Genomic DNA, 25734 nt, shown 5'->3' on the forward strand with positions numbered 1-25734 from the left:
TAGAGAGCTGCCTCATGCTGTAATTAGTGTAGGGTAGAAAGTGAGGGTGTAGTGTCAGGGTAACAGGTGGCATTGTTTGAGTTCCAGACGGCGTGGACCTTCCCATGTCGTCTAGAACTTACTGATCCTGGCGACCAGAGGTCACTGTGGGCCGGATGATAACCGCTATCGCCACTAGAACAAAGAAGAAACCACTTGCTTGTTTATATTTGTGAAGACCTGCAGGTTTCTCAAGATGTCACTGGTTTGAGTTTTTTATAGTTAGAATTATGGAGGTGATGGGATAGCATGATCGGCGTGGGAAAATCCGTTATGATTGTTGATGTTCTAGCTGTCCGGTTAGGGGATTGGAGGGGCAACAATAGTGCTTCATGCTTTGCTGCTCTTGTGTCTTTTATAGCAAACTAAATTAAACGCACATTCCTAGTTATGTTGCCAAGCAATGGGTTAAATTTTTGTGATCGTCTGTCATTTGCATTAATTATCTTTTTTTTATTTGCAGTGGATATCTTTGTTTTCTCTTAAACTACTTATATGTATTGTCGTTCTGTATTGGTTATATATGGAACTTTAATTCATATTTATTTCTTGTGAACTAATTATTGCAATAAATGGCCATTTGCTTACCGAATTGGCAGTTAAAAATCCCCCCCCCCCCCCCACTCCCCCATGTAACCCTTTCTTCATACAGACTCTGAATACCCCACGCATGTGACAAGGTGTACCTCCTCTTGAAGCTGCAGGTAAACCCCCCCACCCCAAAGCATACCCTGAATCACTAACTTTTATAATTGGTTTCATTATTATTTTTGTTACTCAGTTGTTTTCGTTATTCATTTCGTTTTATGCTTTATTTTTTTGGTTAAGTTCATCATGTTAAACTGAACATCATCAATACGTAAAACTGATTCACTCCATTCTGCCATTACTAATTCAGTGTGTAAAAGCTATTTAGAAAGTGGAGAAAAAAATGAAAGTGGTCATGTAAAGCATGGATGAAAGTGGCCTTTCAAAGAATTTTTTCAAGAGTTATGAGTGGTGTATGTCTGTTAGAATATTGCACATATAGACAAGCAGTTGCTTATTGTGTGCAAGTGATCAGCAACAGAAAACTAACGCAGTGGTGTTGAAGGCGGTGCTCTGATTGGTCGCCGTTTTTTCTCTATACAGGCTGAGGGTGAGGTGGCCGCACTTAACCGTCGCATCCAGCTGCTGGAGGAGGACTTGGAGCGCTCTGAGGAGCGTCTGAACACCGCCACCACTAAGCTGGCTGAAGCTTCCCAGGCCGCCGACGAATCAGAGCGGTCAGTATCTCCTGACGAGCAGGACCAGCGTGCCCAGCACCTCCTCTCCCGCATCGCCGATATTGGGGCCGAAGTGGAGCGTCTCTTCGCCGCCCTCCAGGCTGAGCAGGCGGTGCAGGAGGCACTCTGACCCGCTCAGTTTGCCACTCAACCACGCCCCCGCCCACACCTACAACTGCTGTCCTCTTTCTTTTTCCGCAGTAGGTGGTGTGTGGTTGTGGGGGCGTGGGTCGGCGGTGCTGGGGGAGAGGTCGGGCCAACTCGTCCCCAGCCCTTACTGCACACCTTACATACGACAAAACCGCGTCATATCATATTCTTCATAGCGATGGACAATTATTAGAAAAAAAGTAGAACAGGGGAGAGAATGAGAGTCAGAAAACAAAGCAGGCAAACAATCAAAAGGCATAGTGTTGGAATGGTGTAGTAAGCTTGGTGGTGCCACGCGCCCCCTTGTGGTTACTTGTCCCCGACCAGGGTTGACGAGGCCACTCCAGGTAAGTTTCTTAACGCCGGGGTCGCACATGCCCGCTCACCACAAACCATACTGCCAAGCCCTTCACCGCCGTATGTATTCATCTGCATTCTTCCATTAATGGTTTCAGCAGTTATATCAGGGCGTATTTAAACAGTCATCAATATCAGTTGACTTTTTTTTATCAGATTTTGAATGATCTGGTTATGGAGACATCCATGACCACAATCCATGCACATACGCATACTTACATACATACTGGCACTTCAGCAAAGTACAGGGTTAAATTTTTCCATTAGCCTATCATTTGGCATAGCCTGAAAAGTATTTTTCTTAGATATACTCTTTTGATCACATGAAGGTTCGGTCCACACCCGTGTTTCTAGACTGTGTTTGGTTAGGCGAGAGTACGAGCCTGGTCTAAGTTAAGCCTAGCCTAGCCAAAGATAGGAAAACGTTAGCGCCGAATCTTCAGGTGATATTTTCCCGCTTTACAACACACACACACACACACACACACACACACACACACACACACACATGTGCATGTTCCATTGGGATCTTAACTGTCTTTTTTTAGTTTATAAAGACTTATTAATATATAGCCCTCATTTTAATCAAACCATATTTCCCCCATGTTATCTTCCTGCCGCTTATGTTGGATGTCCTACCAAAAACCGAACCTCCACTTTCACCATGATCCCATGAAAACAACTGTTCACGATCAACCTCTGCTGTCACTTCCCAACACGGTCACCAGGGCCCGCAAATGTCTGGAAAACCGAGCAAACATGGAAGATGATCGTGTGGGCATCTTGGAGACTCAGCTGGCACAGGCTAAACATATAGCCGAGGAGGCAGATAAGAAATACGAAGAGGTACGCCTTCTTAATGCCCTGTGTCACAGGTGTTGGGAAACCACTTATATCACAGCCAAATACGGGTGCCACGTAAGCAGGAACGAGGACAGTTGCCCAAGTGAAGGTTACTGCAAGTTTAATTAAAGAAACAATTCAAGCGAACTGTTACAGCCTCCTTCCTACAACATGGCACCGTTGACATGGCCAGTGAAGAAATAATCCTATTTTCTTAGGTGTTTCAGTGGCTGTTGAAGTTTGGGGTCCGACAGCAGTAGCAGTATACTACCATGGATGTCTGGCGTCGGGTGGGTTCACCCTCCAGCTAACCCGCCGGCTTGTTCCTTCCCTACAGCATGCGCAAGGTGCTGGAGAATCGCTCCCTGTCCGATGAGGAGCGTATGGACGCCCTCGAGAACCAGCTCAAAGAGGCCCGCTTCTTGGCTGAGGAGGCAGACAGGAAATACGACGAGGTGATTGCCGCATGATGGCAGGAGCCATGCTTGACAATGTTGTCACACGTCTCTAACAGTCGCGTGAAGCTAGGCGCCCAACAGTGCCGGCCGCCAGTAGTTTTTACTAACTCGTTTTGTCTCACGACTGTATCTCGTCTGTTTCAGGAGTGTGCTGCCCAACTCTTCCCTTAGGTCATCCTGTGTTAACTCATCCATAATATTGTAGAAAATGTGTCTTCTTAGCCATGTCTTTACTCTTACTAACTGTCGGCAGTCACTCACAGTCTTCTGTGAACTTGAAACGTTGAGTTTGATGCGTGTTTATCTTAGTAGTTCTGAGGAAGCATGATTAACAACGGATTCTGCTTTAAGCAGATGTTATTCTGCGATCCCTAGCATCAGTTTTTATTTAAAATTCATCATAGAAAAAACATTTATCAGTCATCTGTAAAAATACATCATATTAGTCGTGTGTAAATTACTTCCGAATTCTACTTAAACAGCTAAAGCTTTACTACAGATGAGAAGATAGTTGTAGTTTTTTTCCACCATTAACTCCGCATTTACACGTAATTGCTGCACCCTTGAAGAGATTGGCGGTGTCTCTTACTGGATACATCCTCTCAGTAACTCAGGCATCCCTTCCGCCGCCTTTCTTTTCACTGACTTTTACTCCCACCCACGTCTACAGGTTGCCCGTAAGCTGGCCATGGTTGAGGCTGACCTTGAGCGTGCTGAGGAGCGTGCCGAGACTGGTGAATCGTAAGTGTCAGGTTTTAGGTGGTTCAGCACGGGATATTTTCTCTCACCCGAGGCCTCAGACCTCATGATGTGTGTTGTGTAGAACTGAGATGTGCATGTTACAACATTTTTTTGGGGGGTGACATTTTTCAACGCACGCTCCTACGTGTTGTGCCATCATTTGACGTTACCAGCAGGAATACTTAGTATTAATGTCATTGCTATAGTCTCATGTGAGGGTTACTAGAAGTAGACAGTGATATCGCGTTAACGAATGTATGTTTTGTTGTGTGCAGGTACCACCAACTTACGTTCTGTATCACTTAAAAACGTGCAGCTGCACAGCTGTTTTCAGTGTAAACATCGGTGAACTCTTGTGATTTTGAACCACACAACAGACATACATCTGCAGACGCATACACCGGAACTAAGTGAGCCAATCATGACGGGCTTAAGATAGAGGTGTGTTGCAGGTTTCAAGTCTGCCGCACCCTCACCATAAGCACTTAGCCAGCATTGATTGATTAGTCTTCTCTCCACAGGGACTTGTTATCGCATAGTTGTTATTTTGATGTGTACATTGTATTTTTTTTTTTTGTTCATATTATTTTGCTTGGTTTGTTTAACACTTCCGATTAGTTTTCCTTTCTTTATTAGTAAGGGATTTTTATTTGCATGACAATTTATGCCACTGTGCACGGCCTCACAGGCTGACAGGCTTCAGTATTATGGTACTGTAATTGTGTATATTGGGACCAATCAAGTGAGACACATTAGAAAATTCGGGGGTATTTTGATGAGCTGGATTGTGCTACTTGCTTATTCCCAATATGCACCCGGCCGTCAGCACTTTACAACACCATTTAGCGTTGACGTCACTGCATGACACACGAGTAATAGTAGTGCCTTTGTTTGATTGTTTATCTTGGTGCTGCGTGACCCTGGGTGACCCGTAGTTGGCCCGCAAGTGCGTCATGTTGGAGAATGACCTGGAAAGGGCAGAAGAAAGGGCAGAAGCCGCTGAGGGGTGAGTACCATTGTATTATGTCATCACAGCTGTTTGTTGTACCATAAATAACATCTTTACGTAAACGCTCATTTTGAATTTGTGTTATTTGTAAATTTAAGAATGTTAAATTTTGACAAGTTTAAGTATGATGAAGTTTCCATTTTTCGCAGGTTTCATTGTTATTTTGTGGAAGTCCATTCTTTTTTAGTATTTGAGTTTACTGGTTTTATATGATTCATTAGAGTGGGGTGTTTGTGCTTTGCACATTACAGGCATTGGGACCGTGACTGATGCCATCTCTTGCTTTTACAGGAAGATCGTCGAGCTTGAGGAGGAGCTGCGTGTCGTTGGCAACAACTTGAAGTCTCTTGAGGTGTCTGAGGAGAAGGTAAGACCATCTGTGACATCGTTCAAACATTGTCAGTCGATGAGGGAGACTTAGCTGTCCTATTGATTGGAGGAGGGGGGGGGGGGAAGAAAAATCTTTTCCATGCCGTGCAATTCTTTTTTGCCATTCGTTTAGGTCTCCAGATTATGATAACTTTAGAAATCTTGTTACTTGAGCAGCAGAATGAATAATTGTTTAATTTGATAATGGTAGTTTCAATTAATTGTAAATCTGATAGCATTTGTGATTTAATCTTACACAAGTTCTGTCAAGAAGCTATGGCAATGTAAGAAAGCTGCACGCACCACTTCATTTTTCTTGTTGGCTAATTTGGGTACTATTTTTCGAGTTCACATGAAAAAAATGTCACCTTTTTTTTAACAGGTATTAAGAGCAGTGACCGTCTCCCGTGGTGTCTTGCCGTGATAGATCCCTAATTAGGCCCATAGAATTATTGTTAATCCCACATTCCCCCAACAGGCCAACCAGCGTGAGGAGGCATACAAGGAGCAGATCAAGACCCTTACAAACAAGCTGAAGGCGGTAATGATGCAACCACCCACTTAGGACAATGATTTTGATTTGTTGTCATCTTGTTCTTGATGTGTATTGAGTGTAGTCATTGCACTTGCCATTAACTATCAGAGGTTTTCTGGTGTTCCTAATACTTAGAAGAAAAAAAATTGTTCTCAAACTACTAACCCGTTGCAGGTTGTTATTGGAATTGAAATATTGACTTCCAATAAAATATTGACTAAGATATAGCAATACAAGTGATTACTATTGTTGGATGGTGTGAATTTAGAACCTGGAACGTTTAAAATTTCTTTTTGATTGAACTCAAAAAAAATAAAAAGGTTCGAAGTTTATCACACATTCGAGCATTAGAATATCTTACTGTGCGTGTGTGTGTGTGTGTGCGCATAGACTACTCACATCTGATTTGGTCAGCAGTTATTGTTTTAGTAGCCATAACCAGTTTAGTGTAAACTAACTTAGATATATTTCCTGTGTGTGAACACAACAGTCTGCGCAGAAAGAAGACAAGCTGGAGTTGCAGCTGAGAAGTTTGACGCAGAGCTTGAGAGAGGTAATGTTGTAGTAGTACTTATGGCTTAAAGCAAAATGTATGGTGCATTGGTCTGTTGGGAATCTTTTTCTCTTATCCTGTCAACATTGTTTTGTCACCTTATGGGTTTAAAGAAAAACATGGTAGAAATCTTTGGAATAGTGCAGAGTTGTACGCCTGCGGATTGCAGCTGTATCTTGTTGGCAGTGACATGAGGTAAGTGAATGGGTGGGGCATCTTAGATATACCTTTTCTTTCTGTCTGTCAGCCATCTGATGGTGTCCCAGGATTGTTATTTTTTGCTGCAGGGTTACTGTATACAGTTGTTTGTTGGATCTTTCTGTGGGTAGGCAGGTGATCCTCGGAGCTGTGGCTGGTGAAGATCCCAGGTGCTTGGCTGTGTATGTATGTGTATCCTGATGGTAGGTGCTTTTACTTCAAGTGCTCCCTGTTAACTCTCTCTCTTGTTACTGTTGTTGTTTTAGGCTGCACAGAGGGAGGATAACTTTGAGGAGCAGATCAAGGAGCTGACCCACCGTATGAGAGAGGTATATGATTCTATCCATTTCAGCACCTTCAGTACACGCTTGACACGCTTCCACACAGGCTTCACTAAGTACTTTTCACATAGCTTAACAATACTTTTTGCCTTCTTCTGACATAGACAAGTAACTAAATGCTAATATTTATTGCACCTTTCTAAACCCCTCGTGAAAACTGCACCACTGCTAAGTGCTAGAATATATAAAGATATTGTTTAAATGTCTTGGGTCTGCATTTAATGTTCATGATTGTGTAGATGAAAATAAGATGATCGAATCTGAGTTGAGAGTTTTCTGTTCAGATCTGAGGTAATTGATGGCAACTTGACTATTTCATAACTGCTCTTTCTGTGCTTTGGTGTTCACTTCCAGCAGAGCCATTTTATAGCTCACTTGGCTTAAGGCAGTGTGAGCTTTTTCCATCACCTGTCATCCATGGCTTGTCCATTAACTTTTCATATTTCAGTCTTTTGAAATTGCTTGGCCATTATAAACCAAACTTGGCAGGGATAGTCCTTTGGTAGTCCCCTCTCAAAACTGCATTTGATGACCTTGTCCCCCCAACCAGGATAGCTGCTGTTAATAGTGCATCCAATAACTTGAAACATTTCAGTCCTTATGTAAACCAGTCTCTGTAGGGATGGCTCTAGGGTGAGCCCATAACCAAATTGTGTTTGGTGACCCCCATGTCATCCATCTCTTTCCATGTTCATGCATCATATGTCTGTTTACTTTTCACATTTTATTCTTCTTTGAAGCTTTTGAGCCAGTTTGAACCAGACTTTAACACTATTCTCATAATAGTATTAGATGATCCCCAGCCATTATCCAGGATGGCCATTGCTACTAAAATGCAGTCTTCACAGAAACTACTGGACCAGTTTGAACCATACTTTGCAGGGATGGCCCCTTTCTCAGAATTGAGTTCAATGATCCCAACCATCTTCCAAGATAGTTGCTTATTGAAGATCATCCATCCCCTGCCTTCTTACATTTTAATCTTCCTCTCTGATGTTATGAAGCTAATTTGAACCATACTTGATGGAGATGGTCTTTTAGTGGCCCCTTTTCAAAATTTGTCTTGGTAATCCCAATATTGTCTGTTGCCAACCCCTTAACTTTTAACACTAGTCCTCTCTGAAATTACAGGGCTGATTTAGACTAGCATTTGTGTGGGTAGTCAGCTTTTAAAACTGTGGTTACCTCCAACCATCATGGTCATTTTCTCCTGTGAAACCAAAAGACCCATTTGATTTTATCTTATCAGGGATGGTCTGTTTTGAAAACTGTGTATTCTGACCCTGAACACAATTCAAGATTGCCAATGTTTCTAACATTAATCTGTGCAATAACTCTTCACTTTATAGATGCTTAGAAATAGAAATTTCCCCAAAGAGCCACAGACTTTTCTTTTAAATCTGAATTAGTTGAACATTTTAACTGTAGCTGAATTATTATGAGTTGTTTAACATACGATGTAGGATTTTATGTTAAATATATAATTTTGCTGATTATGCACAGATGGCTAATTTTGTCAAAAATTCACATAAAAATCTCTCATTATGAAACAACTTTGCTAATTTTAATCAAACTTGGTAAATATGGTCCTGTAGAGGGCTCTCTTCAAAACTGTCTTGCAACCCCAGCCAGCATCCATGATGGCTACTACTGCCAAGAGTTGAGATTTCTTCAGATAGCCAGAACTTCTATATTTTAAGGCATGTCTGCTTCAAATTTGAACTAAAGTTACATGGTTATGATTTGTTGAACTTTATATTACTGGTTTTCAGTGAAGTACATTATTTTGATTAAGCAATCTCAGCAATGCTGATTGGTCATATTTTGGAAAAAATAGTCAATAATTTGGCAGATTTGAAGCTAGGTCAGCCTTTTCTTTTCCAGCTAGTGGAATTTTCTGCACAACACCTAGCTGCTGTTTTGCAGTACATTGCTCTTGCATGGAGGGAAAGTTACATGGGTAGCCAGTGACACTTTACCAATAACAACTACCAAAATTAAGCATGTATGGGATGTTCTTTGGTGGAACTTTTCTCCAGTATGCATTTTTGACACTTCTTTTTAAGCTTTAAAGGAAATAGTTGCCATTATAGGCAGAGCATGAATGAATACTGTAGTTATTATAGATATTTTTTACTGCTAAGGGTGATAAGTTCAGTCAAGGCAAATCCACCTTCCCTAGTTCTACAAAATTGAGGGAAAAGGTATTAGTAGGGTTGTTTATCAGATTTTTGTGATAGTCCCCCAGTTGCTGCGTGAATTACAGATAGGAAAATAAAATTTTTGTGCTCTTACTTAGTGTTCATTCTTACGTACCATGAATATTATGAAAAATCTTTTGATTGATCCTGTAATTAAACAGGCCTGATTCTATTGAGCCATTCATTTAGCTCAGTCTGTTAATTCTAGAGTTATCCCTCTCTTCAGCCTGGCTGATATTTTGATGTCTGTAAAGGTGTGAATGGGGATTTTCTTCACTTGAAGTGCTGTATATTATGCTTTATTTACTCTTGCTTAAGCATATGTCTTACTGGTCAGACATGTTTTGCTTCTACCTCTTCTGCTCTACCGTTTGGTTTTCTTGGTGACTAGAAAATTCTAAACTTTGCATTAGACATCATAATGGGTATATGTATCCCAGGCATGTTGGTGGGAAGGGCAACAATCCAGCTAATGCATCATCAAGTTGATTGCAGAGTTGACTGTCAAAAGGTGAGTAGTTTCTAGCTTAATTTCCAAAATGTTCATCTGCTTGATATTCTCTTGGCAGCATGTGTGTGATGCTGAAATATTTTGGTTTAAGAACATACCTGAAAATTATGTGCAATACATTGGAGACTGGATTTTTATCATACATATTAAACTGTTGACCCACTACCCTAGGCTGAGGCTCGTGCTGAGTTCGCTGAGAGGTCTGTGCAGAAGCTCCAGAAGGAGGTCGACAGGCTCGAAGGTATGTCTTCGTATACACTTGACACACAGACTTACACACACAACGACTCCACTCACAAATCCACATGGAGTGCTTACCACTTTCTAGTGTATACGTATATATGTGTTATCGACATTAGTTTGTGCACACGTGTGCTTACAAAAAGAAATGTAGTTGTATAAACACTTGAACACTACTGTACCCTCGTCTGTTCTGTCATTCCCACATTTAACATTCGTCTGATGTCACAGTTGTAATTGACTGGTAGTTACAGTATATTGGAATTTGGACTCTAATGTATATTATGTATAATCCTGTAACCGCAAACTGTCTGTTGTATTTTCAGTGATCCTGTCCTAAAAGTATACCATCGTTTTGTGAAGTCTTTAGCATTATTGTCAATTCAAACGGTCTCCACCCTTTTGGCCTTGAGTTTTCATTCTCATTTAACATATGCCCATTATGGCCCATACTACTTGAAAAGGCTTTCTTATGCCTTTTGCAGCAAAGTTGTAAATTATAAGTGTCATGTTTTGTAGTATGTGATATTAAGAAGCTCTTTTGCAGCATAAAAGGCTGTATAAACATAGTCTTTGACCCATTCGCCGCAGATCACTAATCAGAAACCCCCTTTCGATCAGCTTTCAGAGTAAAAGTTAGCTTTCCTTTCAAACTATAGTTCGAAATGAAAATTTCTAGTGGAGTTATAACATTTAACATTAACACTAAGAATCACCATTGACAACATTCATCATCGACTATGGCACTGCTATCACGTCTACACTCAACAAAACCGTACAGCCAAATTCTTCCTCTTAAATGGCACTGTACTGTCTAGTAAAGTATCTCACATCTCTCATTGGCTTCTCTCCCTTTTTTTTCTTTTTTTAGAATTGGCATTCCATTTATTGGTTCTTTATTTCCTCGCGCATCATCGCAAGTGCAAATAATATCTACGCATCTTCTGCAACAAGGGAACAAGCTTTTAAATAAATATATATTTCTGTTTTTGCTTCTTGTTATTTCACTTAGCAAGCAACTTAGGACTGTTGCTCCTTATAGCAGTGTCAGTGGCCGGGCCGCCGTACTAACTTTGTGTATAGTCTTTGTCGTGATTCGCTGCACATTACAGTCCTCAAACTAATACAGTTAAACAGTCCTTGCTACCCTCCCCCTTTTTGTTCTCAGTGTTTAATTGTAAGTTTATTATTTTTTCCTTGTTAATGATCTTTAAATTAAATATTATTTTCCTCTTCAAATCTTGTAATTATTGCACAGTCTATTTTATTTATTTTGAAATGTTAATGGATAATTTTATTGTGTTATCTTTCAAAAACCCAGTTTTGCATTGCTTAGTTAAAAAAAAACACCTGCCAAAGTTGAAGGAGAATCTTTTGTGTTGAGGTGTTAGCTAGCCGTGCTGCAGCTTAGACTACTCTAGGTTAGTTGTTAACTCCCGGCGCTGACCGTGCCTAGTAGTAGCCAGTGAACTGAGCCTTTCCTCAGGACATTGTCTACCATCACCCGACATCTTGTTGTCCCTCTCCATGTCTACCACATGGCCAAAAGCAACCCCTGTGGTGCCTATTACTTCTACCATTGCCTGCCACCTACCAACTTATGCAAGTAATTTTGTGGTTGGATGGGTAGGCATGGTAGAGGAGAGGGTGTTCCCCCCCCCCAGGTGACTGAGAAGACCATGTTAACTCTTGACAACGGCAGGACGACCTAACAAGACCTGCCCCTTCTCCAGTTTTTCCCCTTTATAATTCCTTAAATAATGTTTTATAACCTACACCTCTCTCTCTATATCCTTGAGCTGGCTAGTGCCCCATAAGCACTTACCAGCTGTCATAACATTTTATTGCAGTGCTGGCCACAACCCTGACTACATCCCTGCCCATTTACTTACCTACCCATCCTCTATGCAATCATCCTCAACATCAACACAGTCAGTGGTCCTGATCTCAAAAGTGTTCTTGTTAGATCATGTCCCTGCATTTTGGTGTGGCAACATACCACACATACACCAATACCTGCAACAGTATGGTGTTAGATCCTATGTTATGTTCCTATGCTAAACTTTCCCAATTCAAGTTACAATTTTGGAAATTTCATGTCCATAACATTGGATCATTTACATCTTAACAATCCTGATGCTCGAGATAAATTTTACTCCTAAAAATAAGCCTCTCATGGATAGGCAGAAAACAGTAGCAACCACAACCTGCCTTAAGGTGAAGTTCGGCACTGGTCAAGTGTCCAGAACCTTAAAGCTTGGGTAGGAGAGTTGATGCTGTCTCCTAACCAACTGGGTGCATCATCCCCGACCCTTTGCATGTTCCTTACACAGGTTATTCATCCCTCATTACCTGATAGTGTCAAATGATGAAACTCCTACTCACTCTTCAGATCTTAATTGGTGCCAAGGAAACAGAAGTTTGAGCCCTGTTTTGGACTTCGATTTCTGGACTGGACGCGCAAAAAGCCAAACTTTTTTGGTGGAATAAGTTGCTACTTGCCTTCTGAATACAGTTACACTCTGAATTCACTTCACATGACCATACCTTATACCAAGATCAACCCAACCAGTGTGTTTTATGATAAGCTTGGAAAGGAATAAAATGCTTAAGTGAAAATGGTTGTTGTATCAGATTTGGTATGTGGTATTAGATTGAGGGTTGTGAATCATCGTGTTGCTTCCCCTTACCAAGTATTCCTCCTGCTCCTCTCAACTCACCCTTTCACCTTCCACAGCAGATGGGCTCACCATATTACAGTTGTTTACCCTACTCCTCTGATTTGACCTGACTTGACCTTTTTTCGTGAGCATACTGACCTACATCTGACCTTTTGCTTAACTACGAGTGGTTATGATAAACTTTGGTTAATAAAGGTAACTCGTATATGATTAAGGGAAAAGCCTTTTGGAAGACTTGTACTTCAGAATAAGCTTAGTTAATGCTTTAACTCAGCTTCGTCTCTCTGAAGGAACATACCAAGTTTTTTGGAATTTTCAAGATCATGAAAACCACAATTGATAGATTGTTTCACCATTTGGTGTCTAGACCAAAGCTTTATAAGTGAAAATTAACCAAAGTTATGCATTTTGCACCACTCAGTCCCATCTACTGATGTCCATACCTGAGTGAGACCAGGCTGGGAGTTTCTTTATGAGTCATGATTAGTTATTAGAGGATGTTTAGCATGGTTTGCATTTATGTCTTGGTGTGCTTTAGGTTACATTGAGCCCCTTTTGGTATTTTAGTATTTTTTATTTACCGTAAATGAATTGTATTTTGTTTTTTTTACTACCTAATTTTAGTAGTTTTGTTTTATCTCCTTAACCTTGCATGTGTGTGTGTGTTTTGTTTTTTGTTTGCAGACGATCTAGTAGCCGAGAAAGATAAGAGTAGGATGCTCCAAGCAGACATGGAGGCCACCCTACAGGACATCCAGAATATGTAAACATTATCCAAGGACCCGCTGGAGGAAGCAGAAAGTCACAGGTTGGCATCAAAACCATCACAAACTCTCTTGCTACCCAGTCACATGCTCTATTCAAGCTACAATCCAGGAGAGGAAAAGGGATTTCTTATAGAACTCTTACTTAAGTAAAACTTCATTTTCTGAGACTTTTTGCTTGTTTTCTGAAAGCAGCTTCAAAATATAAGGACTTTACCTTCTCTAGTTATTATTGACCACTTAGCACTTAAAAGGATATCTTTGTAATGATAAAAAGAATTTGCCTGTTCTCATCCTTCAGTTATTACTGAAATAAGTACAGCACATCTCGTACAGTCTGTATGCAAAATCAGCTTCTTACAAATGCTGATACAATTCTTAGTAACTTGGCAAATAGGATCAGAGTTTTTATTGTTAACTTGTAAAAATCTCAATTAAGTCGATTGGCCATGCCTGCATTACAAGTGTTTTTAGTGGAAAATGTTTTTACTTTTACAGAATGGGAGATAAATTATATAAAAGCAAATTTAGCATTGCAAAATCGGATATATTACAATGCCACTAATATTATAGGTAGCTAAACATCATTGCCACCACTCGTTTTCAGAATTATATAATTTTGTGTAATGATCACATCGTCAGGGGAGATACAAGAAAGAAATACAAGTCATCTGATGTACAACGAAGAGACGTAGTTATTTGGTGTCCTAGCTAAAATGGATGCCAAATGGCGTCCTAGCTACATCCCTTCATTGTATATCAGCTGACTTATATTTATTTCTTGTATCTCCCCTGATGATGTGATCATTACATGAAAGTGCACTTGGGAACTCCCTCTTTCATGCCTGAATGGTAACTGAGCTAATATGCCCCAAGAGGAGTTATGGCACCCGTACTTGCCCCTCCAGCACCTTCTCAGAACTTGGCCGTGAAATGTGTGGTGGGAAATCTCAGGAGCGTATGTAATACAACAGGAACAGTTGCCCAGACAGACATATTTTTGTGACTGAAGCAGTTATATGGTTAACTGTAAAGACTGGGTAGTTAGGATTAGTGCTTATGTAGCCGGTGGTGCAACAAGGGAAGATGTGGCAACTTGCTTAGTACATAAAGTAGAAACCAAAGCAGCTGTAATTTGCGGAACAGTCTTGCTTCTTCTGGTCCAAACTGAGCAAGACATGGGAAGGCCCTTACTGCTGATGGCATCTGGGGTATACCAGCTTTTGACATTGTTTTTATGTGGCATGTTAATAGCAAGTACCTTAAGAATATCTTTGCATTATCATCTCAGAGACTTTTGAATCCAAGAGTTGGCATGTTTGGCTGAGCAAAAATATTCTTGAGGGTGTATTTTGAAATTAATGTTGAATGAATCTGTCTACACTAATAATCGAATGGTGCTAACACTACAGTACTTGTGCGATTCTCAACAGTACCAACAGGTGTGTGTGCTTAGTTCAGTTTGCATTAAACACTACATCCTCATTCTGTTGAGAATCGCCGTGGCGCTTAATGATTAATTTATTGTTTTTTCCGTACTAACCAAAGTCTCTCCCGCTCTCTCCCTTTCAGACGAACTTGTCATTCAGAAGGAGAGGTACAAGTCCATTACCGACGAACTGGATCAGACGTTCACCGAAATGTCTGGCTATTGAGCTGTCCATCCTGATGAATCTACTAAACTACCACTACTACTACCACTAGTCCATAACAACTTCTCTGCTCTTAACCGCCACCACAACCAACATGACCATCACTACCACCGTGATCGTTGCTCTACTACCTGTCATCTACTTGTTACCCCTTTACTACCGCTAGTCACTAGTTGGTGAGGGCACGGCTGCCTTACTTGTGCTATTGCCTGGACTATAGCCCACCCATCTACCCTCACTTCTGCTTCTACTTCTGCCAGAGATCATCACACAATTATGGTGCAGCAGTGCCAGCACTAGGAACACAAGACTGGGTATGAAAAGGCATAGCATGTACTGTCATGCCCAAGAAATGTTTCTGCTGTTGGTACTGGCCTTTTGTTAAACAGTGCCTGCAGTAGTAGAAGTAGTAAAGGAAGGTGTAGAATGGCTTGGCCTCACCACCACCCTAGCCTCGCAACCCCTTCTCCAGCCTACTATGTTGGGGAGGGGGCTGGTTGCCTCCCATAATAATACTGCCAACCACTGGTCTTCATAATAACTTGTAGCCCCCTTGTTGTAACACCTTGCCCTGATTTTGTAATGCTGTTCAGGAAGTAGCTTTCATATTTGTGGATAACATGTACAATTTTATACTTACAAATTCCTCTTATTTGATTTGATACTGTTGTAAATAGAGTGAGTAGATTATTAATCTCCTTGGGAGAGTGTGAATAAGTGGGTGGAGCTCAATCCACAAGCCAGAAACTAGCTACTACTAGGGCGCCGCTCACGGTCATGGATATGATAGTAGTAGTTTGTGTTAACACGCGGCGGCGGCGCGCAACTTCCTCAACTTCCTTCTCACCTCAGTCGCCTTCAGCTTCTGGGAACTAACTCTCTTCTTTAGCCGTGTTAACTGACCTGTGTTTGTTAATCTCTACTTTGCAGACGAACTGGTTAACGAAAAGGAGAAGTACAAGTCCATTACCGACGAGCTGGACCAGACTTTCAGCGAACTGTCTGGCTACTAAACACTATCTGCTCCAAACTGTTCTGCCATCTCTCTCCCTATGCCCTCAGCTGGCCTGTAACCTTTTTTTTTTTTTTTCATAAGCTTATGTAATTCAGTTTATAAGAATTCTTTTTACTTTTCCTTCTTTTTATGTGTTGCATTTGACCTTCAATTGAGTCAATATCATCACCAAATCATTCGATAACGTTAAGTCTGCCATTGAGGTAATATTAATGTTATTTAACTAAAATTATTCAGGAACCTTGATTTTGAAGTTAATTCAAAAAGCTAGGTTTCTTGTATTCCATGGCTTAATAACATAAAGAAATAAATATTTATTATCAGATAGATTTGTTTTGTTGTTTACGCTCTCATCCCGATACGACCATGAATAACGACCACTCAGAGCGAGTGGCCCTAAGATGATCCTAGGACCACTGCCGCCACCACCAGCCAGCGGAATGCCTGTAAAATCTCTCACCCATCTATTACAGATGAACTTGTTAATGAGAAAGAAAAATATAAGAACATTGCGGATGAGATGGACCAGGCGTTCTCAGAATTGTCAGGATTCTAAGTGTGGCAAACTGGTGGGCGCCAACACGGTGCTTGGATGGGTGTACGTGTCTGTGGGTGTGTGGGCGGGGTGGTGCACTCCGTCCCCACCCACAGCACACTCACGCCCCTGCGGACTGACTTGACTGACGGCCGAGACGCGCCCCACACCATCATCACCAACACCACCGCCTGGCCTGCCATGCTAACGTCCGCTGTGTTAAGGCCGAGTCCTAGGGGAACAAAGCCTCAATAAAGCCCACACCTCACCCTGTGAGGCAAACTCTGGGTTGTATTGAAGCTTTGAATGTCCCCACCAGAACACAAGCTTCTATAATGCCCACAGCTAGTGTGATCGTGAGCGTTATCGAAGCTAAAGGGTCTAGGCTCGGCCCGTGTCTCTCTTGCTCTGTTACCGTATGTAAGGGTGCATAGGTTCACCTTCTTTACTCGAGTTGCAATCAGTTCTTATGCATCATGCATTTACTTTATGTGGATTATCAGTAATATATGTTAATATTATTCAACTTTTTAATCTGGATCTTATACTTACAGAATGATTGTACACTGTTTAACGTGTAATAAATTTTGTAAACAAAGTTTGTTTGTATTCAATGTTTTTCCTTTTATCTCCTGTGGTGATTTTTCAAAATTTAAGGAGCTCTGATAGACTTTAATGTATTTTGGTTGGAAATTGAATAGAAAGAGATAAATTTTTCCTTAAATATATGAGTAGTTCATTTTCTCATTTTTACGAAAGATTAACACTATAGACATAACTAATCTTTCTACAGTAAACCACTTAGAGATAGATGCATGTTCATGTCAGTTAAATTATTAGTATTAAAACTGTAATGTGTTACCTTGCATTCACAGAACTAAGAGTTCATCTTAAAAGTACACTTTAATTTTCAATATCCAACAATTAAATAATTTGTGTTGAAATGTATTCAAATATTCCATGCAATAGTAAGAATGTGAAATTAATATGAATGAGCAACAGCACTACTTTTCTAGAATTTAAACATAAAACCTGTTTGATTTGAAATACAATATCATGATTATTTCAACTGTGTACAACCGTAATGTCTTAAAAATTGTAGCTATTACTGTATTTATCAAACAATGATAATGCAATTTCAGAAATTATTAAACGATCTTGGAAAAATGGCTGTATTAACTTACTTGCTCCTGTGATTTTAATCAGTCCAGTTGAACATGATCCTGTGAAGAGTTTAAGTCTGACAACTTAAGAAAGGATGGAAAGGTTATGAGGATGAGTCACATAATTCTCAAAGGCTGTCATCGGTTCCTGATGCACCATCACTCTGGCAGGAAATGCATGATTAGGAAAAAAGTAATTGTCTCATGTCAGTAAGAGAAATGTGGATATTATGGTTGCAAGTGAAACAAAGTTGAGAGATAAAGGATAAGAGTCTTCTGGGAGGTAAAGTTATGCTAGCAATAACCCAAGCAAAGGAAGGGGTGGCACTTGTTACATGGAATGAGCTGTGGGTCTGTTAAAGAATGCAAGGAACAGAATTTACCATTAATATGTTTGAACTAAAGCAGACCATTAAGATTGGATGACAGTGCTTATGCATCAGATGAGAGAAGTGAAGATGAAAGCATTGTGGGAAGAGCTATGCAATTTGCAGTTCTGCAAGGGATCATTTCATAGTGCTAGGGGATCTGAATGCAAAAGGGTTGATAAGACAATGGAGGGTACAACCATGGGGTATAGGAGCCCTGGTATAAATAAAAAAAAAAAAAAAAAAGCTTAAGCTAGTTGAGAGTTATTGTCACGAAGTATGTGAGTTAAGGAAAGGTACACAGGTATTGGTTGGTGAATAAGCTAATGCATGGAACATAAGTAAACTGACAGGTGTGAAAAGGAAAGGTTGATGACTAAACTCCCTCAAGGGGGTGGCCAGGGTCTCTACAACTAGTGAACTCATGCTGCTCCTTAGCCTTTAGTGCCTCACCCTTAAACAAGCCAGTAGCAGAGGGCAATTCCAGTGCAGTGTGCAGAGGCTCCTACCTATTCCTATTTACTACTACCTAATGTTTCTATCTACTATTTTTACCATTTTGCCAAAAGGCAGGGCTAGTGCACAGTACTCACTGCAGGAAAATTTAGCGTTACAAAGAATGAGCTGCATTAGTTGAGTGTTGTCAAGTGTTACATATATGCAACACTTGACAATACTCATACAAGGAGATATTGTATGTCTGTGGACAGAATGCCAGTAATCCACGTGTTAGTGAGGCAGAAAGAAAAGACAGCTACTTAGGTCAGAGTGCAACTTGACAACCACTAAAGTGCTGGCTCACTACAAATACATCACTAAACCCTCCTGAAACCTACATGGGTGATACTGGTACTATACTTCCCTGGACATTGACTACCATCCAACTACTACCAACAAATGACTCTAGGTTGTAATGTACCTTTAAAGAGCCTTAAGCATTTCTTACACAGTGTGTGTGAGAAAAAGGTGTTTGCTTTAAAGGATATGTCAAAAATCTTCGAGAAACAAACAAGGATTTGTGTGTGGCATTTAAAAATCTGGGGAAAGTGAGAATACATAATGGGGTGACAGATGCCTTGTGAATGTCTTGTGAAAGGTCTCATGAATATATGGCATGGGATGAAACTTTTTATCAAGACTTTAAGGCAAGTATGTGAGCAAGAAGAAAGGAGAGTGATTGGTTCCAGGTGAAGACTGTTCTGCGGCAGGGGTGTGTGATGTTACCATGGATTTTTAATGTTTATGGATAGGTTCATGAGTTAGGTAAATGCAAAGATCTTTGAGAGAAGGTGAGTACGCAGGATGTGAGGGGGCAGGAAGCAAGTCAGTTGTTTCCTAATGACATAAAACTGGGGACAGATTCGAGTAAGAAACTACAGTTGGTGTCTGAATTTGGGAAAGTGTGCAGAAAGATGACACTGAAAGAATAAATATGAATAAAAAGTTCAGCTGGGCAGAGGGACAGGCTAGTAGAGGTGTGACTGAATGGAGAAAATTGGGTGGAAGCAAAGTGTTTTAGACACCTTGGAATGGACAAGGCAGTGAATGGAACCCTGGAAGCAGAAACGAGTCAGATGGCAGGTGAGGAGCCAAAGGTTCTGGGAGCAATGAGAAATACGTGGAAAGTTACCTGGGAGGGAAAAATGTTTGAAGGTATAACACCCAATGACATAGGATGGATATGTTGGAAATGAGATGTTTGAGGACAATATTTGGTGTGAGTTGGTTTGTTCAAGTAAATACTAAAAGGGTAAGAGAGAGGTGAGGTGATGAGAATGTGGTTGAAAGAACTAAAGGGAGTACTGAAATGTTTTTTTTCACTTGGAAAGTGATGAGAAAAGGGTATATGTCAGAAGTAGTGGGGACAAGGGAAAGGAGAGACGAGACGGGAGTGAAAATTTTTGAGTGCTCAGGGCCTGAACATGCAGAGGTATGAAGGACATTGACAGGATAGAGAAAACTGGAGCAATGTGATGTACTGGGAGTGATGTGCTGTTAATGGACAGAATGGCATATGATGGAGCTGAGGGAATCCATGGAAAGGTCTGTTGCGTGAATAGGAGTCTGTTTCTTTGTTGCATTGCATATGACAACTAGAAAATGGTTATGAGTGAATGCAGTCCTTGCCCATCTGTTCTTGGCACTCCATCGCTATTACAGGAAACAGCAAACAAGAAAAAAAATCTGAATATTTACATAATTTATGTAATCATGTTGGTTATTTGTCCCTCTGAGTTTCGTATGTGATATTTTCATAGACAACGGGAACTTTGTCATTCCATTATTTTCAACTTCACTTTGGAAAAAATATGCTATACAATGGCAGAGAAGTTCCCTACCTACTTTGAAATCTTGATAACAAGAAAATATTTATTTCATGAAAAAACTTAACAATAATCAGAAGTCAATTTGTCTGTATAAAATAAATGACGAAACATGCAACGGCAACTTGCATAACTCTCAAGTACTTTACAGAGTAGTGCTGAAACATATACAAAGCATCTACAACCTTATCAGAGTGATCGTAAGGGAAAAGTTTATTTCTGAAATTATTTCTTTCATTATTAGATGAATATCTTGGAAATCATGAAGTTAAATACTTTTCTGAATAATCTGAAAATCTGATGTTTACAGGGTTGGAAAGAAAACTGAACCCATAAGTTATGGGGTTAAATTGTTTACGTTCGGATATAATTTCATACTAATAGGTACAGGCACAAAGTGGTGAAATGTTTAATTTGTTACACAGCCAACAACGCCCTGAACTTCTAAGCCAACCTGACTTGGATGAAATGGGAGGTAACTGGGAACAAAATATCAGAGTCACAAGTATGGCTCCATTGTCATTGATGTCTAAGGTAACTTTTAAATCTCGGCTTTTCTTTGTGAACCTACTTAAATTTGAATTTAAGCCTCTGCCAGGAATAACTTTACCACCATTGTACACAGGGTGAGTCCTCCTGGCACCCCAAGGAACTTGCACCCAGCAGTCAGTTGCATGTAAATGCTTACAGTAATGGTAATCATTAATCTGTAATGCTGGTTTTGGTCTTGTAATTTTTTAACTAGCTTTTTCATAAATGTTTGCTCTAAAATATGCATATGCCAAATGGTAAATCTTATACCATCATTACAGCAAGTTTGATGTGATGCTAGCATGCAAATGTGCACATCTGTGTACAAATGTTCATCAGCAAATAATAGGGGAAAATTCCCAAGTCTATCACCATCAAGGGATGCCCCTGCTATTACCTTTTACAGGTTGTTAACAATTAATGCGACAAATCAAAGGGCTACTTAATTCTGTAACGTCCAATCAGTAAGCTAACGAAAGCACTAACATTACTGCAATGCTTATGGCTACATTACATAGAGGCTGCTATTTACAACAGGCCCCCATCAACAGTAGACAAATTTGCCTTTCTACTCATACTTCAGCCTTTCTACACTCAGAAGGTAGAGATTCTTAGTGGTAGGAATAAATATGGCTACTTAAAAAGCTAACATATAAGAATTCTTACCAGCATAAGGAAGAACCTAATCAGCTTAAGACAAAGCCTTATCACATGAAAAAAAAAAAAAAAAACAGAACAAGCTTTGCATCAGCATGTTTGTGCTCAAGCAAAGCAGCCTGTTCTTTGTACTGATCCTAGCTGTTATGTAATCCATCATAATCATTTAGATCACTAACCCAACCACTTGCAATGGGATAGAATACAAAACTGGAGTTAACTGATACCTAAGATCTATAAATGGGTTTAAATTCAGATGATTCTATGTTTTCATCTTTGGGTTAAGCTTCTACTGCTTTCTCCTGATAGTTATAACAACTAAATGTTCATGTCCTGTGAATCCCTCAGTTCTATTAAAAATCTAAGATGTCATGATGCTAAATTGTGTTGCTTTAACACAATTTATATCTACAGTTAAAGTGCTAAACTGAGATATATGAAGCATACTTTAATAAATGGGTAAAATGGATGGAAATATACTACTAACCTGAAATACTCCTCTTAGACAACTTCCAGGATATATGAGGTGTTCATTCTTGTACATTTGCAGAATAATCCTGACTTGTCCAACAACTGTTTGCAGTAATGTTACTTTATCCGAGTTTGGTTTATTCATCCTCAATGACTGAAAGTTAGTTTCCTGAGGATGAAGTAAGCAATCTACTCACTTCAGTTTACCAAAGAACACTTGTCCAAACATTTTAAAAACAACAGGCTGTCCATAACACTCTTCTCTACAGCTGTGTGAAGGGATGGGTTTTTAACTCCTCACATTTCATCAGATTATCAGTCATCTTACTATGTCCCCTTATGGCAACTTGACCCAGCTCTTCAAGGAGGAATGGAAGCCCAAACAAATGTCCAGACGGTGGGTTTGGCCCTGCCAGTAAGTCTTGAAATCTTGCTTGTAAGCACATTTTCTTACTTCCAAGTGAAAATACAGGTGACTTTCAGGCCTGTACCATGCTGCTAAATACACATTATGATATCCCTACCATAAGCAAGTACAAGGATTTGTTCCACAAGTAAAACCTGATGCAAGAGAGCCTTGTTTTAAAATGTATGATTTTTTTCAGACTGCATCTGTTAATCTTCATGTATATCTACGAGAACTAAATTCCTCTTTCAAAAGTATGTCCATCTGCTTAATCCTTTTACCATCTATCAATCCTACCGCATTTCACGCATATTCAAACCCTTAAAACTGGTATATTACGGGGATACACATCTGTGGTCATATGCACTGTCAGCAGAGATAAAAACAAATGATTTCTGACCCAGACTCTCACTTTTGGTTACCTATTACAACACCTATCACTGTCTACTATTCACGTAAAGGTATATTTATATAAATTCTGACTTTTAGTCCTTTAAAGGTAGTATACCTGCTAAACATGGTTTCCCATGCAAACACGTCCAGGGATGTAAATATGTTGTCGGAAGAAGTTTCATTATCTCTTGCTTCCTTCTATCACTGACCTTCCCATTTTGCTGTTAGGTTCAAAGTAATCCCACACTAGCATGTGTTAAACATTTTCTAATTGAAGTGCAAGCAAAACTTTTCCCTAAATGAATACAGCAACTTCAATAAAAACATGTTTAGATCTAACTTTTACACCCAAGACTTGCTCTCACATTATAAAGACACTCTGAACAAACTGTATGAAAGTCTACAAAGACTGCCTATGAATATTCATTTTATTTTTCAAGTACCATATTCTATAAAAAACAATATAAAATTTCTGAAAAATAAAATTGTCATCTTACATGTGAAATGCAAGTACCATTACATCTACAAATGGAGAATCACATACCAATTTATGACAATGCCTACAGGTCCCTTGATGAAAAGTTTCCTTGTTCAAAGAAACTAATTATGCAAATAATGTCCCTGTAGTTTAACTATAACTCTCATCATCTAGGCAGTCTGATACTCCCACATCAGTCTAACCATCAAAGATGAGCTTTATCACTTAAGGAACTTATATCCTTAGGTCTGTATTATAAAGATTCAAAGGACTGATCCCTAAGTACCTCTAAAATTTAATATAAAGGGACATATAGGGACCTATTTCTTGAATATCATCATAATAAGAGTTTTAAAAGTTGCACTGCAACTAGGCAAACTCACACTTTCACATGTCCTAACTGCAAGTTATTTTCACCTGAAATCAATTATTTGTACAATATTTTTGGGGGGTATTTTTTCACACAAGGCCATTTTCCTCAGCCAAATACTTCAAATCAACACTTTTAGTATAGAAAAAGACTGTCACATCTGCTTTGGTTAGGCTCAAGTCTCATCACCAGTGCAGCTTTTATCTACTTAAAGTTTCTTATTTTTGTACACTTTCAAGAATCTCCATATAATACTTAAATCATAGGGAAATAAAGACAAAAAAGACCAGTTCATTTTCTAACAGTCAAATATCTGCCACAATTCATTCTTTTCAAACACAGGTACTGGTGCAATAGGTTAGATATTTTGCTGCTACCCTCTCACTATAAAAAAGAAAAAAATCACGTGCAGTTTTCAAGAAAACCAACTCTCAACAGATTCACAGGTCACATGAATTCTTGGCTGAATATGTCCTGCTGATTATCAGTTGAATGAATTAACAGTACCAGCTCTGCAAGGATCACATCCTACATCACTGTTACATTGCTTTGCGATGGTACTCTGGAGGGGCCACCCCATAGTCCTGGATGCTGTAATATGTCTCCATGTTCTTGACAGTAAATCTGCAAAGGAAAATTAACAGGAGAAAGAAAATGCTGCACACAATATCCAAAATTCTCTAGTCATCTGCAAAAATACCATCAGAAAAATGGTAAAATATAGCAGTATACAACTCAATAAGAATAAAAGTAGATATTGGATGACTGACAACTCTTACAAAACACCAAGAATATATTGTGTACCTGAGAAAATCCTGTAGGTGGAAATTTAGCAGTGTAACACTCTTTTCATCCAACTGGGTGTATGCCAACATCTGTCCCAAGCGCACTGTATAAGATTATAAGATATAAGGTTCTATGGAGGGGGAAAAATAAGGATGGATTATGATAAAACACGAAAAAAAAGGCTTCTGCTTTCTGAGACTTAATTCACAGTTAAGAAAAAGTATACTTCGGCCTTGCATTAATACCCCAAGCCTCTGTCAAGGGCTGGAATGAATAAATGACAGTACATGGCAAATCTTCCACACATACCATACTGTAGTTTTTTACCAATATCAACCCTATCACAAGATAAAATCCTTACCAAACAATCTGATGAGATGGATGAAGCCATAAATATCACTGGCCTGTTTGTCCTTATTTTCTTGTAGGATCTCAGCATACTGTGGTCGTTCAAATTTGTAGAGAAGTTGTGTACCAAGCATGACGTTGAAATATTCTCTTAAACCAGCTACAACTTCCTGAACAGCACTTTCTCTGATGGAAAATAATACAATTCTATTAATAATATTGTGTGTAAGATTTCACACATCAACTGACTTACATATCAGTTATCAGTTCACACGAGTAAGTTCCTGTAAATTTACTAGTCACAGTCACACATCAAAATAATAATGTTAGAGAAGAAATGGTTTGTCCTTTAAGTGAAGCTGCTTTTCTTTGACCACTTTCACAGTATGAATCAGCTTTTAACCTTAACACAGACGGTTTCTGGGGTTTAGCTCTACCATTTTTTTCTAGCCCGATGCCAAGCTTCCCTGGTGTTTAGCTGATTTTGGAGACTGTTCATTACTACAAATTTCATACCAACATTGCTGCAGTATGATATATAGTCATCTTTCATTTCTTACATGCAGCTGCAATGGGCAAACTTAAGTCTTGGGCCCTGAGCATGAACAGTAATGTCTCTGATACAAGACAAGAAATTCATTTTAATGCTATTACCCTGCATGGTATACACCAGTCACTAACTGGCATATCATTCCTTTTATACTCTATATTCTACATTCCTTCAAGTATAATCCAAAAGTATAATTCTATCTATCTCTTACACTGCATAGTATACACCAGTTATTAATTGGCATATCATTCCTTTTATACTTTATATTCTACATTCCTTCAAGTATAATCCAAAAGTATAATTCTATCTAACTCTTACACTGCATAGTATACACCAGTTATTAATTGGCATATCATTCCTTTTATACTTTATATTCTACATTCCTTCAAGTATAATCCAAAAGTATAATTCTATCTATCTCTTACATCTTCA

At 39.5% G+C, this 25734-nt stretch overlaps 2 protein-coding genes across 53 annotated transcripts in view; one reads left to right on the top strand and one right to left on the bottom strand.

Annotated features, from left to right (window-relative positions):
- Tm1 (tropomyosin 1) overlaps window positions 1-17056 on the top strand; it is a 55181-nt gene extending 38125 nt beyond the window's left edge. For 14 of the 50 annotated variants that reach the window (XM_071682480.1, XM_071682481.1, XM_071682477.1 and 11 more), the window contains 7 exons: window positions 1171-1304; window positions 2992-3109; window positions 3783-3853; window positions 5154-5229; window positions 5710-5772; window positions 9742-9811; window positions 15838-17056. In XM_071682480.1, coding sequence (XP_071538581.1) covers window positions 1171-1304; window positions 2992-3109; window positions 3783-3853; window positions 5154-5229; window positions 5710-5772; window positions 9742-9811; window positions 15838-15920 — 615 coding nt within the window. In that variant the 3' untranslated portion in view covers window positions 15921-17056. Of the gene's footprint in view, window positions 1-1170; window positions 1305-2539; window positions 2658-2991; window positions 3110-3782; window positions 3854-4788; window positions 4860-5153; window positions 5230-5709; window positions 5773-6256; window positions 6320-6783; window positions 6847-9741; window positions 9812-13175; window positions 13300-14827 lie in introns of all 50 variants that reach the window. The other 36 variants (XM_071682492.1, XM_071682493.1, XM_071682490.1 and 33 more) reach the window with 13 other exon arrangements.
- Window positions 17057-23184: 6128 nt separating this feature from the next.
- MRG15 (MORF-related gene 15) overlaps window positions 23185-25734 on the bottom strand; it is a 39433-nt gene continuing 36883 nt past the window's right edge. For all 3 annotated transcript variants that reach the window (XM_071682467.1, XM_071682466.1, XM_071682468.1), the window contains 3 exons: window positions 24766-24938; window positions 24423-24507; window positions 23185-24242 (listed from right to left, as the gene is read on the bottom strand). In XM_071682467.1, the coding sequence (XP_071538568.1) occupies window positions 24158-24242; window positions 24423-24507; window positions 24766-24938 (343 nt within the window). In that variant the 3' untranslated portion in view covers window positions 23185-24157. The remainder of the gene's footprint in view (window positions 24243-24422; window positions 24508-24765; window positions 24939-25734) is intronic.

This window comes from Panulirus ornatus, chromosome 34 (genome assembly GCF_036320965.1).
Source record: "Panulirus ornatus isolate Po-2019 chromosome 34, ASM3632096v1, whole genome shotgun sequence".
Taxonomy (NCBI): Eukaryota; Metazoa; Arthropoda; class Malacostraca; order Decapoda; family Palinuridae; genus Panulirus; species Panulirus ornatus.